Here is a 16857-nt window from a genome sequence, read left to right as displayed (position 1 = left end):
CTTCTTACGTATTTAAAGTACCAGATTTCCATTTGTGAAAGTAATCGAGAGATTTCTGGATGCACCTTTCCTGATTAAAACGACATGCCAATTCATTTAATTCCCTGCGTAATAAAATTGTAAGTCTGGTATCGCCTTCCTTGTCGTCATAACTCAATTTTCGATGTGTTTTGTTGATAAGTGTAAGAATGAATTCCTATTTTTTTAAATTTTACATTTAGGATATATTTCATTTAGTTATCTTCTTTTAAAGGCAATGGTTGAAAGAACTCACGACATAAATTTGGTATTCCTTTTGTCCTGAAAATCTTTTCGTCAGATAATCAAGAGCATTTATAGCGGCTTTATATGGCAAATAATGCGTTTCTGATGTCAGATATTTCAGACCGTCCAAAGCAACATTATAATCTAAATAATCCGCTCTTGCAAGATTCATCAAATCGTCAATTATAGCTGCTCTATTAAGTACGTCTATTTCCTCAATCCTGGATTTGATATTCAAGGTCTCAATTATGCGGTACCACAACTGTTTTTCGTAATTAACTCGATAGAATCCTAAAAAAGTTTTGAGTCAAAAAAGAGATTTCAAGCCAGAAAAATAGTTGTATAACCAAAGAGATTAATTTGATACCAAAAAGATTACATTTCCACCAAAAAGAAGTAATTTTTGACAAAACACACCATTTTACAAAAAAATATGAGTGTAACTTAGGAATATGAGTTTTTAACTGAAAAAAAGAAAATTTTGATAAAATGATTAAACTCTCAAGCCGAAGAAAGTAAATATTTCAAAATGAAATGAAATAGTTAAACTTTCCGTACAAAACATTAATTTTTAATCAAAAAATTTTTTTTAATTTTTCCAATTTTTACCTAATCTGATGCATTTTAAACCATGAACAAGGAAGAATTTTTAAAGTTGAAAGATACACTTTTAATAAAGAATAGAATAATTGAATTTTCAAACAGAAACGCTTTTTTCGGTAATAACAAAAAAAGAATTTTCTACTTATGCCTTAAGGCTTGAGGATTTGAGGTTTAGCGTTAATTTTGTCATTTTTATGATTTAAGGGGTTTGGTTTTGGATTTTTCAGAATTCTAGGTTGTAGAGTTTTAGGGTTTTAGGAGCTTAGTATTTTAGGTTCCTTTAGTTTAATAGTTAAGCTGTTTGAAGGATTAGTGCTTTATCATTTTAGGCTCTAAGGGTTTTAGTGTTTTGGATTTTCAGAATTTTAAGCTTTAAGGTTTTCAGGACACAGCGTTTAATTTTTAATGTTTGAGGCCTTAGGGTTTCATATACTGTAGAGGGTTTGCAGGGTTATGGTTTTATGGTCTTAGATATTTATAGTTTGATTATCTAATGATTTTAGGATTTAAATATTAAGGTTTCAAATCTTTTATGGTTTTAGAGTTCAAGGGCTTAGTCTTTAGGTCTTAAGATTCTAGGGTTTCCAGTCTCATGGTTTTATGCTATTAGATATTTTAGTTTTAAGTTTTATATGATTTTAGGATTTAAAGGTTAGCTTAGGAATTCATTGACTTATGATTTCAGGGCTAAAGAGATTAGCGTTAGGGTTTAACGATTTCAGGATTTCTGTAGTTATGTTTATGTAGTTTGAGACATTTTAGGTTTACGTGCTTTATCTTTATAGGGTTTAAAGGTTTAGGTAATTAGAAGTTGATTTTTTATTTTTTAATGGATTAGGGTTTGCGTTTTTAGATTTTAGGGTTTCCGTGGTTATGGTTTTCTATATTTAAGGTTTAAGTGTTCTATGATTTTAGAGTTGAAGGGCTTGGGGAATTAGGGGTCAAGTATTTTATGGTCTACGCCTCTTAGGGTTTAAGAGTGAAGTGTTTAGGTTTTAGTATTTTAGGGTTTACGGGGTTATGGTTTTAGGGCAAATGCCCGACTCGCACGATTACCTGCTAAGGTTACCCCCACCATTGCATCCCGCGCGTTACCCCTCGCTTGCTTTTTCTCGCCTGGGAGAAATTAAATTATTTTATTGATGCTTGCACTTTTTTATTTGAAAATTCTATTATTTGGATACAAAATCGCGTATTAAAAAGTCTTGTTTCTTGTTAGAAGACTATGTTTCTTAGTGGAAACTTCTCAAAAATATTTATATTCAACTATTTCATTAAAAATTAAACTATTTTCTAGAATTGAAAATCTACATTTTTATTGAAAATTCATATTTGAGAAGATTTTTAAAGATTACCAAGATTTTATCGAAAAACCAGAAACTTTTAAGATATTTTTTTATATTGCAGGATTGATTAAGAATTTATGGAAAAAATTTCCATTTTTTTTCTTTGTAAATTATTTTTTACAAAATTCCTAAAAAGAGTTTAAAACCAAAAATGAATTTGGAAGAATAAATGAAAATTGAACACTTATCACTTTAGAAAAAAATCGATTAGGTTAAAAGATATTTAGAAGTTTTTAAGAGATTCAAAACTAATATAAAAAGTTTGACAAAATTTTTTTTTTAAACATCTTGAAATAAGATTTTGACGTTTTCAAATGATTTTGAATTTTTTTAGATACTAAAAAAATATACTTAAGATTCCTGTAAAATTTTAAATGATTTTTCATTTAAAAAAATAATTATTTTAAATGAATATTTAAGAAGATTTCAAAGCAAATTTGTATTTATAAATAACTATTGAACAATGATTGATATGTGGCAACTCAAAATAAAAAGAATTTAACTTGTAATTTAAAAAGTGTTCATGAAAAAAATGTAATTTTTTAAGTTTGAAAGCTTTTCAATAAAAACTGCTTAAAGTGATATAATTTAAAAAAATTCCAGATTGGTTGTTTCATTGTTTAATTTAGAGCTTTGAAACTTAGAGCTTAAATTATTTTTTTTTAACATTCGATCTGTACAATTTATGAAACATATAGTTTACTTATTTTGCAATGTACCGATATTTATTTTAAAATTGGAAAATTAAAAATGATTATGTTCTAAAATTAATTTTAATTACATATTTAAAAAGATTGAAAAAGATTTCCAAAATTGTCATTTATGAAAATTAGAATTTATTTATTTTGCAATTTACCGGTATTTCCTTAAAGTTTGGAAAGTAAAAAATGATTATTTTTAAAATTAACTTTAAAAATATATTTATTGAGATTTAAAAATATTTACAAAATTGTCCGAAAATAATATGGAAGATTTTAACCGCTTATTTTAATTTTGCAGGGTTTATTACAAGTCTTATGGCAAACTCGAATGATATAAAAAGGAGTTGTTAAGAATTTTGAAAAGAATTTAAAATATGATAAAGAATTAAAAAACATTCCATAACATTTTCAACAAAATTTAGTATTTCGAAGATTTTGAAATCAAATAATGAAACTGTTTAAGCATATTGAACGGCTGAAAAAGAAGAAAATGCAAATAACTTTTTAGTTGATGATTCATCTGCTTTGAGTAAGGATTTAACTTTTTTAAATTAAAAATTGCTCTTTTTTTATTCTATCCAGCTGCTTTTGGTTTGAATTAACAATATATTCTTGCCTAAAATATCAACTATTACATTTGTCGTTTAGAACTCATCTTTTTTGTTGAAAATGAAGTAAGATTTCACCATACTTCATCGTCTAACGTTATTATTAAATGCTATAGGGGGGGGGGGGGGGGGGGGGGGGGGGGGGCAATGGCACGGATCCTAGAGGGATTTAAGTTGAAAAAATAAATTATCTTAAAATAACGTAAAATATAACAATTTCTAGTTTCAGAAACAAATTAGATGAATAAATTAAAAATTTTAGGCATTCAAATACAAGGAATTCGTTTCTTCCATTCAAATAGCATGAAATTAAGTTTAATGTCTCAGTCAGTCACAAATGATAATAAAAATGTATTAATTATAAAATATTTCAGGAATTTTCACAGAGTGAATCTTATTATGCAGTGCTATTATTCATTCTCATTTTAATTCAGAAACCGAATTTTTTCTATGTATAACTGCTAAAAATTTGTATTTGTTTATAAAATATTTGGTTACAAACACTATTTACAATAAGGTTTATTCTTAACGTTTTAATTATTTTTGTGATTAAACGTAATTCTTATATTAATATGTACATTGAATCAAAGTAGTACTAGTTGTACAATATTCTGAAATTCAAAGTAATAAAGTCCATGAATTTTAAACTGAAAACGTTAAAAAAATTGAATCATATTTAAGATAGTAAGATTGGCCAACTTGTCAATTAGTAGCGTGTAAATTTTATAAATTTCCAATTCTGTGTTTGTGATACTCAATATCTTTTGAATCTTTATAGGGTAAAATTATTTTATTTCAAATTAAAACCATTAATAGTTTCATCAAATTAAATTCATAGAAAATGTTTCCACGAAAATTATTGCAGATTGATACACTTAGAAATTGCAGTCAAATCTCAGTTTCCAAATTAGAGTGATATGTAGACATTCTATGAATGAGCATTGCGAATACAAAGGGATTATAAGTACAATGGATATTAATTTCAAAATCTCGGGTATACCCGCCTCTAATCCGACGCGAGATGTACTGGGCAGAGGCAATTGAAGGGTAGCAATGGTGAGGGTACACTTAAGCAGGTAATAGTGCGAGTCGGGCTATGACCGGTTTTAGATATTTAAGGTGTGAGAAATTTATGATCTTAAAACTTAAAGGATTAGGGATTTAGGCGATAAGTGTTTTACGCTTTTAGAGTTTAAGGCTACAGTGATTAAGGGGTTACGTGTTTTACGGTTTGAAGGTTTACCGAAAAGGTCTTCTGATTTTAGGGTTTCGGAGGTTATAGTTTTATGTTCCTAGACTTTTTAGGTTTAAGGGTTTTACGTTTTCAAGATGTAAGAGTTTAGGGATTCAGAGGTTAAGTGTTTTATCGTTTTAGGGTATAGCGTTTGGGTTTTAGGATTTGAGGGTTTCCGATATTTAAGGTTCAAGTGCTTCCTGATTTTTGAGTGTAAGTGTTTAGGAAATTAGGTGTTAAGTGTTTTATTGCTTTAGCCTTTTAGGGTTTATTAGTTTAGCGCTTAGGTGTCAAGTGTTTTATCGTCCTAGGGTTAAAATTTTTAGCGTTTATTTTTTAAAATGTTAGGGTTTTCAGGTTTTTTGGTATTAGATATTTACGGTTTTGTATTTTAAGATGTATGGGTATAAGGAGGATTTATGGATAAAGTTGTTTTGGTTTCAGAGTTTAAGCATTTAAGGTATTTTTTAGGATTTTTTAAATTTCTTACCAGCTGATTTTATGTTGAAAACTATCCAATCATCCTCCTTCACTTCTACATTTATTGTTTCATTGCCAAATATCCACTGATTTGTAGTAGTTTGGCTGAAATTAGGATTACTTTTAGTAGTCCAAGTGACTGGAATCCACCATATTGAATTGTTTTCCACTGATTCAGTATTTCTCAATAAAAATCGGGTTTGCGTCAGAAAAGCCTTGTTTTTATTAAAAGATACATTAACCACCGGAAATCCAGCCTGTTTGGTCCAACTGTTCATAATCGTTTCTATGGAGGCCTTTAGATTTAATTTTTTTAAATCAACCTCTTTCTGAATTTTTGTCCACAGATGTTCTGGCTTTGCGTTTTGATACTTTCTAAAGGTTTTTGTAAATTGCAGTTAATAAATAAATAATTATGAGATAGTAATAGACATATAATTTAATACTAAATAATTATTATATTATTAGAGATAAATTACCTCGATTCTAGATAATTTTTTAAGGCATCATTGAAAATATCAGATCCGAAGGACAATTCCATCATTCGAAGGATACTTGCGCCTTTAGTATAAGTAATGTAATCACCCGATTGTCCAATTTCTGATTGACTGTTAACGATTCGCGTCAATGGTGACGAGGAGTTTGAGCCATCGACGGAGAGAGCGACTTGATGTTGCGCAACCAAAAATTGTTCATCCATATTCCATGTGGGTTCAATCTGGTTACAAATAAGTAACTGGTCAATAATTAATTAATAATAATAAAAGTTTTCTCATAATTCTAACTTTTAAATTATGAGATAGCACAACAAAAAAAAAACTTTTTTCTATAACCGCAAAGTGGGCTGGAAGGCGCCCTGAAAGAGAAAAAAATTAAAGAATTTATAGGATTTTTGAGGTAACTGACTTCGTCGACTTTGATTTCAATTTTCAAAAACTCAAAATAGAAGACTCAATTTGTAAACCGAAATTTGCACAAATTTGTATTCAGATTGGTGTAACAGGGTTTCGATGTCGCTGATTACGATTTGGATTTTAAAATTCTTAAATTTTAAATTAGGATCCAATATAGTGGTCATCATTTTGTTATTCCGTAGTAAAAGTATAAAGCTTGATATAGAGGATCTTGAAAATAAAATATGGCAGATCTAATATACTGGCCATTATTTCAAGGTTTTCTCCTATTCGTATTGAACTTTGCATAAAAGAGTGTTTGGGCTTGCTGAAAGAATTCGGCCTTAAAATGGGAAAATAGGACAAAGCAGATCCAATTTGGCGGTCATGGTTTCAAGATTTCTTAGGATTAGTATTAAACTTTATACAGAGAATTTTTCGGAGTGATCATTTCATATTCTGTAGGATTAGTATAAAACTTCAGACAAGGGATTTTCGAGAGTGTTTATTTTGAATAAAATGCCAACATTTGAAAATTAAAAAATTACAAAACCAATATGGGGGTCATGGTTTTAAGACTTCGTAGGAATAGCAGAAAAATTTATATAGAGGATTTTTGGGAATTGTAATTACAAAACTTTTGAATGGAGGATCCAATGTGGCCATCGTGGTTTCAAGTTATTGTAGGATCAGTATAAAAATTTTTAGAGGGGATCTTTGGGAATGCTTATTTCGAATTTAATGTCAACATTTAAAAATCACAAAAGGGAATATCCAATATGACCATCTTGGTTTCAAGATTTCATAAGATTAATCTAAAACTTTATACAGGAAATCTTTGGGAGTTGTCATTTCGAATTTTATGCCAAAATAAACAAATTCACAATGACGGGTTCAATATGGTGGTAATTATTTCAATATTTCGTAGAAAAAGTATGAGACATTATATAGGGAATTTTTGGGAGTGCTAATTTGGAATTTGATGCATGTTCCGAATTTCCATATCACCATATAAATTCTGGGCTTACGTGCTTATTTTCCGGTCCCAAACTCTTAAGGACTTTGCAGATGGGAAAACGTGATCATCATTATGTTCGACTCTAATCCGAAACAATCCCAAAATTTAAAAAAACACAAAATGGCGAACCTAATATAACCTTCATGGTTTTAAAATTTCGCAGAAATAGTAGAAAGCTTTATAAAAAGGATTTTTGGGAATGCCAATTTCGAATTTAATTAATAATTTACAAAATTTGAAATTGAGGATCCAATATCGTAGTCATGGTTTTAACATTTCGTAGAAATAGTTGAAAACTTTATACAGGAAATATTTGGGAATGGTAGTTTAAAACTTAATTTAAAAATTTTTTAAATCGAAATGGAGGATCTGATATTGCCGTCCTAGTTTCAAAATTTGATAGGATTAGTCTACAACTTTATACAGGGGATCTTTGGTAGTTTTCGTTTCGAATTAAAAGTCAAAGTTAAAAAATTCGAAATGGAAGATCTAATATGGTCGTCGTGGTTTCAAGATTTTGTGACATTAGTAGAAAACTTTATGTAGGGGATCTTTGGGAGTGCTTATTTTCTATTTGATGTCAAAACTTTAAAATTAAACATGGACATCGTGGTTTCAAGATTTTGTAGGATTAGTATAAGACTTTATATAGGGAATTTTTGGGAGTGCTAATTTGGAATTTGATGCATGTTCCGAATTTCCATATCACCATATAAATTCTGGGTTTACGTGCTTATTTTCCGGTACAAACTCTTAAGGACTTTGCAGATGGGAAAACGTGATCATCATTATGTTCGACTCTAATCCGAAACAATCCCAAAATTTAAAAAAAAAACAAAATGGCGAACCTAATATAACCTTCATGGTTTTAAAATTTCGCAGAAATAGTAGAAAGCTTTATAAAAAGAATTTTTGGGAATGCCAATTTCGAATTTAATTAATAATTTACAAAATTTGAAATTGAGGATCCAATATCGTAGTCATGGTTTTAACATTTCGTAGGAATAGTTGAAAACTTTATACAGGAAATATTTGGGAATGGTAGTTTAAAACTTAATTTAAAAATTTTTTAAATCGAAATGGAGGATCCGATATTGCCGTCCTAGTTTCAAAATTTGATAGGATTAGTCTACAACTTTATACAGGGGATCTTTGGTAGTTTTGGTTTCAAATTAAAAGTCAAAGTTAAAAAATTCGAAATGGAAGATCCAATATGATCGTCGTGGTTTCAAGATTTTGTGAAATTAGTATAAAACTTTATGTAGGGGATCTTTGGGAGTGCTTATTTTCTATTTGATGTCAAAACTTTAAAATTCAACATGGACATCGTGGTTTCAAGATTTTGAAGGATTAGTATAAGACTTTATGTAGGGGATTTTTGGGAAAACTCATTTCTAATTTGATGTCAAAATTTTAAAAATTTGAAATGGAGGATCTAATATGGCCTTCGTGGTTTATAGATTTTATAGGATTATTAGAAAACTTTATGTAGTCGATTTTTAAGAATCTTAATGTTGACCTTGATTTAAAAATTCGAAAATTTTAAATGGATAATCCAATATAGCCGTCATGGTTTCAAGATTTCGTAGAATTAATATTAAATTTTATATAGAGGACTTTTGGAAGTGTTCATTTCGAAATCTCACGATATTTTAAGATCAGTATGAAATTGTGTAGAAGGAATCTTTGGGAGTGCTCACCTCGGATTGCATGTCAACATTTAAAAGTTCAAAATGACGTTCATGGTTTCAAGGTCCCATAGAATTAGTATAAAAACTTCATATAGGGGACTTTCGGGAGTGCTCATTTTTATTTTAATGTCAAAATTTAAAAATCACAAAGGGGCAGATCCAATATGACCATCATGGTTTCAGGATTTGATTGGATGAGTATAAAAATTTATAGTGGGAATCTCCGGGAGTGTTTATTTCGAATTTTATGAAAAAATAAAAAAATTCACAATGGCGGGTCAAAAATGGTGTTAATTATTTCAATATTTCGTAGAATAAGTATAAGACTTTATAAAGGAGATTTTTGGGAGTTCTAATTCCAAATTTAATGCTAAAAATTTTAAAAACACAAAATGGCGGACCAAATATGGCCGTCATGGTTTCAAGATTTCGTTAAAATAAAACAAAAGTTTTTATAGGGGATTTTTGGGAATTTTAATTTCAAACTTGAATAAAAATTGCAAAATTCGAAGTGGACGATCAAATAAGGCCGCCTTGATTTCAATATTTCTTAGGGTTACAATAAAACTTTATATAGGGGTCTTTGGGAATTCTCATTTCGAAGTTGATGTCAAAACTTAAAAATTTAATATTGCCATCGCGGTTTTAAGACTTGATATGATTAGTACAGATCTTTATACAGAGGATCCTTAGGACTGGCAATTTTGAATTTTATGTGAAAATAAAAATATTACAATGGCGGATCCAATATGGTGATAATTATTTCGATATTTCATAGAATAAGTATAAGACTTTATACAGGGGTTTTTTAAAGTGCTTATTAATAATTTGACGTCAAAATTTGAGAATTCAAAATTTCGATTTCAATTTGGTGGTCGTTTTTTCAAAATGTTTTAGTATTGATACAAACCTTTGTATAAGAGATTTTTGGAAGGGTTCATTTTTTATTTTATAACGAAAGTTTTAAAATTAGAAATGACGGGTTTGATATGGCGGTCATTATTTCAATATTTCTTAGAATAATTATAAAAATTCATATAGGTGATTTTTTAAAGTGTTCATTTGGATTTTAAATTCAAAACTCGGTAATTCAAAGCTGCGGATGCAATATACCAGTTATTATTTGATGATTTCGAAGGGTTATTATGAATCTTTATAAAGAGGGTTTTCAGAAGTGCTTATTTCAAATTTGATTTTAAAATAAAAAAAAATGAAAATGGAGGATCCATTATGATGACCTTGTTCTTAAAATTTGATGGGATTAGTATAAAACTTGGTATAACCGGATTTACGGGGTCGCTGATTTTGAATTAGATTTCAAAATTTATGAATTCAGAATTCAATGTAATGGCTAAAATTTCAAAATTCTTACGTATTCTGATGAAACCTTACGTTAAGTAATTTTTTGGGTTGTTGACTTTTTATATGATATCATAATTAGAAAAATAAAAATAGCGGATTCAATATAGGGTATAGGAAGGGTTTTGGGGTAATTGAATTTCACTTTGACGCAAAATTTTTAAAATGAAAAGGGGGATCCAATATGGCGGCTAAAAGTATAAAAATGTTAGGTTATCGTCCCATTTCTGATTATTTGCAAGAGTGTTGCGTCAATGGCAAGGAGGATTCAAATCGTCGATGAAGAGAGTGACTTGATAAAGCAAAAAAAAAAAACGAAGGGTTCGAATCCCATGTAGTTTTAATTCAGTTGTTCAAAAATTTTTGATATTGCATTTGCTTGCGTAGGAAATCAAGAACTGAATTCGTTTACACACGAGTTGGCTCATTCCTGATTTATTATCTCTTTAGAAACACAAGGATAATCTTTCAAAGATAATCAATCAGTAATTTCTATTTTAAGAGTGTCCATATACAAATGTTTAATATCAAAGATTGCACTTTTTAATAGCTACAATGTGACTTTTAGACTCATTAATTTCGATTTCTATGTCAAAATTTAAAAATTCAAAATAGTGGATATAATATAGCAGACGTAATTTCAATATCTTGTTTGATTTGTAATAAATTTATATTATAGAGATTTTTTGGTGTATTTGACTTTAAACTTGGTGTTAAAAGTTGAAAATCGAAACGGACGAATCAAAGAATCCAATATGGCGGTCGAAATTCCGAAAACTTACAAATTCGTGTAAAGCTTGGGTTTTTTTGGGGCCAATGACATTTAGATTGAATTTAAAAATAAGAAAGTTTAAGTTTTATATGTTACTGAATTTGGAATTAATTTAAAAATCAAGAACTTAAAAATTAGAAATCAATATGGAGGAGAAGTTGTGTCAGTTTTTACATATTTGAAAAATTTTAAATGCAGAATCCAATATCGCGGTCCTATTTTTTAAATTTCACCGTATATGTACAAAATTTAGTACGAGGGGAATTTCGAGATCTTTGAATTTAAATTTAAAGTTAGAATTTAAAAATGTGAATAGTACGATCCATTATGACGGCCAAAATAACATAATTCTTACATATTTGTATAAAAATAGATATTTATGGGTTTCAGAATCACGAATCTCGAATTTGGCTTAAAACTCAGAAAAGTTCAAAATGGCTAAACAAATAATTCAATATGGCGGCCAAAATAACTTTTCGAAATTGGCGTGAAACTTAGAAAAATAGAATCCAATAGGGCTACGGAATTTTTTTCGATTTTTTCACATTTGTATAACACCATTTCTATGGGTTTTCTTAGGGTCGCCGAAGTAAAATTTAATTTCAAGATTCTAAATTATAAATGGAGAATCCAATATGGCAGTTATAATTCCGAAATTTTGTTGAATATGTATAAAACTTGGTATAAGATTTTTTTTGGGTCATTGACTTTGAATATAGTAAAAATTTCATGGAATTCTTCGAATTCAAGGAATTCACGGAATTCTCAGAATTCATTATATTCAAGAAATTCACGGAATTTCTGGATCGTGAATTTTGTAAATTGTGTGATTATCTTGGATTTCGTGAATTCAGTATGAAATCCCAGAATTGCATGAATTCCTTGAATTCTCTGATTTTCTGAATGGGTCAATTCGGTGAATTTGGCGAATTCCATGAATTCTGTGAATTCCGTCAATTCTTTGAATTCAGTCTATTTGGTAAATTCCATAAATTCTTTGAATTCCGTAAATTCTATGAATTTCGTGAATTCTATCAATTTCGTGAATTCTATGAATTCCATGAATTCCTTATATTATAAACTTCCATTATAAAATTCGAATACATTTAGTGGAAGTTTCCAACAGAAATTGTTAACAGTGTAGTTATATATAGGTGTTTTGGAGTCGCGGATTGTGAATTTGTTGTCAAAATTTGAAAACTGAAATTGACAAATTAAAGGATGCAATATGGCGGCAAAAAATAATACTTATTTGTAAGTAACTGATAATCTAATATGGCTGTTACATTTTCAACATTTCTTGTGAATTTTATATCAAAATTAAAGAGTTTATGACGGAGGATCCAATATGGCGGCCAAAAATTTTTTTTAATTGGTATAAAACTTTTAAATGGCATATCTAATATGGCGGTCATATTTTCAAAATTTCGTTCGATTTGTATACAACTTGGTATGTGGGAATTTTTTTCGTCACTTAATACGAATTTGATATCGAAATTAAAAAATTTATAAAGGAAAATCGAATATGGCGGCAAAAATATTTATAAAAAAAATGGTTATGAAAATTAATATACACGGCTCGTTGGGTTCGGTGACTAAAATATTGATGTCAAAATTTTAAGATTAAGAAAATAATCCAATTGGTGTCCAAAATTTTTAAATGCTTACGTATTTTTATGAATTTTTCATCAGATTTTTTAAGGTTATAAAATTTGAATTTGTTGTCAAAATTTAAAAATTCAAAATTACGTTTTAAAGGATCCAATATTACATCCAAAATTCCAGAATTTAGACGTATTTGTATGAAACTTTGTAAAGGAGGGTCTTTGAGACTGCTGACTTCGAACTGAATTATCAAATTTGAAAATTCAAAATTTGGAACATGGTGGTTTTTATAATAGCTGTTTCAAATTTAATATTGAAAAAATTATATTATAGAATCCAACATGGCGGTCATTAGTTCAATATTTCTTCACATTCCTATCAAACTTTGTATAAATTGGTACTGCTGACTCTAAGTTTGATGTCAAAACTTGAAAATTAAAAATAGCAGTCCCAAAGTAAAAGTCAAAATTTTAAAAATCATCGATTCAGTATAAAATTTTGTATACGCTAGTTTAAGGGTTGCTGATTCCGAATAGGATCTACAAATTCGAAACTTCAGAATAGATGATCCAAAATGGCGACCAAACTTAAAAAATTTTAACATATTTCTATGAACTTGATCTCAAAATTCAAAAATTAAAAAAAATGGTCATACCTTTGCTGTAGCCATATATTCATAATATGAGGCAAAACCTTCAGTAAGCCAAAGAACGCCCCACCACTCGTGTGTCACTAAATTGCCAAGCCACATATGTGTAATTTCATGAACAATCGTAGCTGCAATTTTTTGTTGAGATGCATCCGATGATTCCTCCTGATGATAAAGCATCAATTCCTCCCTGTAAAGTATAAGTCCCCAATTTTCCATTGCACCGGCTGAGAAATCAGGAATAGCTGCCATATCCATTTTTTCTAACTGATACTTCTGATTAAAAGTTTTTTCAAAAAAACTTAAACTTTTTTTTCCAATATTTAAAGCATAGTCCCCTTGATCAATCACTTCTTTTCTGGCCCAGACACTAAAGTCCGCAGTGCCTCTGGATTCTAAATCCGATATTACGAAAGAAACCAAGTACGTTGACATTGGCAAACTTTCCTTAAAAAAGACATTACTAATATCGCCTGGTCTATAAATATAGAAAAAATTATGTTAAACGTATACAGTTGTGGAAACAAATAAGAGCCCCGATTTTGTAACATTGCCGGGAGTTTCCTGCAGCTAGAATGCATAATATTGCGCAATATACTCAAGTGAGTACCCGCGCAATGCGGACCTTGCGGGGTGAGAGTTGCACTCGTCTCTCGCCCTCACCCCTGAGAAACTGTGTGCGCCAGCTATTCTAGTAATTACAAAACCGAAGGGTACAAAATCGGGGTTCCGGTGTAGTGGATATTATAGATTATTTACACTCACCCGTTGTTCGTAGTTGTTGCTTGCATATTACTTAGACATCTATAATTTTTGTTTGTACGAATCTTGAGTTTAAATTGTGCTTTAAAAGAAGGTTCGTCGAAACAAGGAAATGCATGTCTAGCGTGAATTGCTTGAAACTGCGTTGCAAATAAATATCTAAACAAGTTTTGAGTTATATTTTTCACATGTATAATAGTTTAATTTGAGGGTTGCTACAGGGCTAATTAAAATTTGTATAAATATTTATAAAGCCACAATTTTCTGGGAAAAATACTAAATCTACAAATCAAAGGCCTCGAGGTCGAAATTAGCATATATTTAAAATTTCTTGTTAAATTTGGTCCGAGTGTCACAATTCCATGAAAAACTTGTAGTTTCTAAGAGAATCATTCTTTAAATTTTGGAACTGTACAGTAATGAGCAATTTTTCCCCATAGTGTTTCATTAATTTTCTAAGATTTTTTACCATTTTATAAAAAATTAATAAAAAATAAACCGTTTTTCTATAATAATAATAATAATAATAAAATTTTCATTAAAATAAAAAATAGACAGTAATTTTTTATAATAATGTTTAAAAATGCAGAAAAAAATAGTTAACAAAAGATAAATGCTTTCAAAAATGTAAATTTCAAAACATAAATACAGCTACCAAAAAATTTTATTTAAGATGTTTTAAATTTTCCAAATTTTAAGAGCCGAATTTTTCAATTGCGGAAATTAGTAAATTTAAGAATTTTTAAATTTAAATAAAAGACTATTCTAGCAAGAAAAAAAAAATTTTTTTACAAGAAAGAGAAAATTTTGCAATTCAATCTATTTCGGAATTTTAAAATTTGACTATTTTCGGGAATTTGTAAATACTGGCTTAAATATTTTGAAAAACCTAAGAATAAACATTTTCGATATTTTTTTTTCTTTTTAAAGTTTTTATTCTTCGAAAAAATTTTCTTTTAATAGGTATTTTTTCAAAATTTAACACAAATTTACTATTAAGAAAAGCCGAATGTGAAAAAATACTAAAAAAATAATTATCAACACAGAAGTTCTTTTAATAATGAAAATACCCGAAAATGAATTGAACTAGAGAAAATATTATTTTCAAATATTTTAAGTTTTTAAACTAATAAATCAATATTCTAAGTTTTTTAAAAGGAAAAAACTATTGAATATTTTTGTCGAGAATTCCAAAATTCAGCAGTTTACTATTTCCCGGAATTTAACTATATAGGAATTTCGTATTTTCGAGAGTAAAGAATTCCAGGTTTAATATCTGGTACCATATGATTTTGACAAATATTCAAAATCCTGTATATGTAAAATACTGATAAAATAATTACCAAAACAGAAAATTTTTCTCTTCAATATTAAGGGAATAAACTGACAGAAAATAAAATTTTATAATTTTTAAAATTAGTAAATTCTTGCAATTTCTAACAAATTATAGTGTAAAGCGCCCCCAAAAAATTTAAATGATACGTATAACTATAAAATAAAATATTTCATTATTTTTTAATATTTTTTTTAAATATATTTTTTTAATTTTTAAAAATATTATTATTATTATTATTTATAATTCACCGGGAATAGCCACAATAATTATTCAGACTTTGTCATCTAACTTTTTTCGATTTATACTCATTTCCTGAAAAAAAAAATTGCTTTCTTACTTTATTACTCACATTGTACTTGAATTTTTTATTGCTCTTATACTATGAGTTTATTTGGAAGGAATAGAAATTGGGTGTCCGAAGCTTGGAACAACTTCTGATTTTGAGTGATTCTACGGTAGGTGCGAATAAAATTAATGAAGATATTTTTTTAGAAAATTCTTCTCTTTTCGAGGTTTTTGAAAAGTTTAAACAAAATTAAATCACCTTTCTGAGTCTTCTTGCTATTCCAGACCTTGTAGCAACCCTAATATTAAAGTTTGCACTGAATTTAAAAATTTCATTAAAAATATATTCTACTTACGTTAATTCATTGGATGCATTAAAATAAGAGCTTTTATAAAATCCTATTAAATCATTACGAACGTTTCCATTATAATCTATTGCAATTAAAATGCTAGAATTTTTTTCCAGTGATTCTTCAAGTTTAATTGTAAGCTTTTCAGTGACATTGTTATATTCATCACTTGATTTCACCACTCTGTCGTCTGAAGTAATTGTAATTGTCTCTATTTCAATATTGCCACTGTGTAATACTATTTCATCCGTTTTACTTTGAATTGTCGCATTAATTTTTGTAAGTCCACGAAAGCCGAAATCTTTTTTCAAAAATATAGAAATGTCATAAAAATATGGTAAAACAGTTTTTGGTAAACGATAATCTTCATCTTTATATTCTTCGAGTAACTTCTTTGGAGATGGAATATCACAAATTAATAATTCATTTTTTACTAGAATAGTATAGTTCGAATTTTGTGTCTCTGATTTTCCACTGTTGAGCAATGTTATTAGCATAAGAATTACGTGAAAACATGTTGAGTACATCCTGTAAAAAAATGTTTAAATTCTTTTTTTTTCTGTGGCGAAAAAGGTTTTGCTTCATGAGCAACGATAATGGAAAAACGGTACTTTACAGTTAATTTTCAGTTTTAGAACTTTTAATAATTTTCAGAATTATACCTTTTTTGATTGGTTAATTTTAATATTTATAACAATTAATATTTATTTCATGAATATGTATATAATTTATATTTAATAATATATAATAATAGGTGAATTTTTTTCATGATTTTAATATTATTTACTATTTTTATTATTTTAATAATTGTTATAGATAAAATTAGTTTGAGCATGATCTTATTTAGAAGCTTTAATTGTGAAATAAGGTTGAATATATATTTAAATCAATAAATAAATAA

The 16857-nt window shown here is 28.4% G+C and overlaps 1 protein-coding gene across 1 annotated transcript in view; it reads right to left on the bottom strand.

The window, feature by feature from the left end:
• Positions 1–16483, bottom strand: part of LOC117170541 (putative aminopeptidase-2) — a 31672-nt gene extending 15189 nt beyond the window's left edge. Inside the window, exons 1-7 of the mRNA XM_033357348.1 lie at positions 15963–16483; positions 13989–14144; positions 13230–13701; positions 5716–5954; positions 5247–5611; positions 275–555; positions 9–196 (exon numbers count right to left, since the gene is read on the bottom strand). Coding sequence (XP_033213239.1) covers positions 9–196; positions 275–555; positions 5247–5611; positions 5716–5954; positions 13230–13701; positions 13989–14144; positions 15963–16483 — 2222 coding nt within the window. The remainder of the gene's footprint in view (positions 1–8; positions 197–274; positions 556–5246; positions 5612–5715; positions 5955–13229; positions 13702–13988; positions 14145–15962) is intronic.
• Between the last annotated feature and the right edge of the window lie 374 nt (positions 16484–16857).

This window comes from Belonocnema kinseyi, chromosome 4, assembly GCF_010883055.1.
Source record: "Belonocnema kinseyi isolate 2016_QV_RU_SX_M_011 chromosome 4, B_treatae_v1, whole genome shotgun sequence".
Lineage (NCBI taxonomy): Eukaryota > Metazoa > Arthropoda > Insecta > Hymenoptera > Cynipidae > Belonocnema > Belonocnema kinseyi.
The sequence above is the reverse complement of the archived record's forward strand: the minus strand, read 5'-3'. Positions and strand labels throughout refer to the sequence as shown.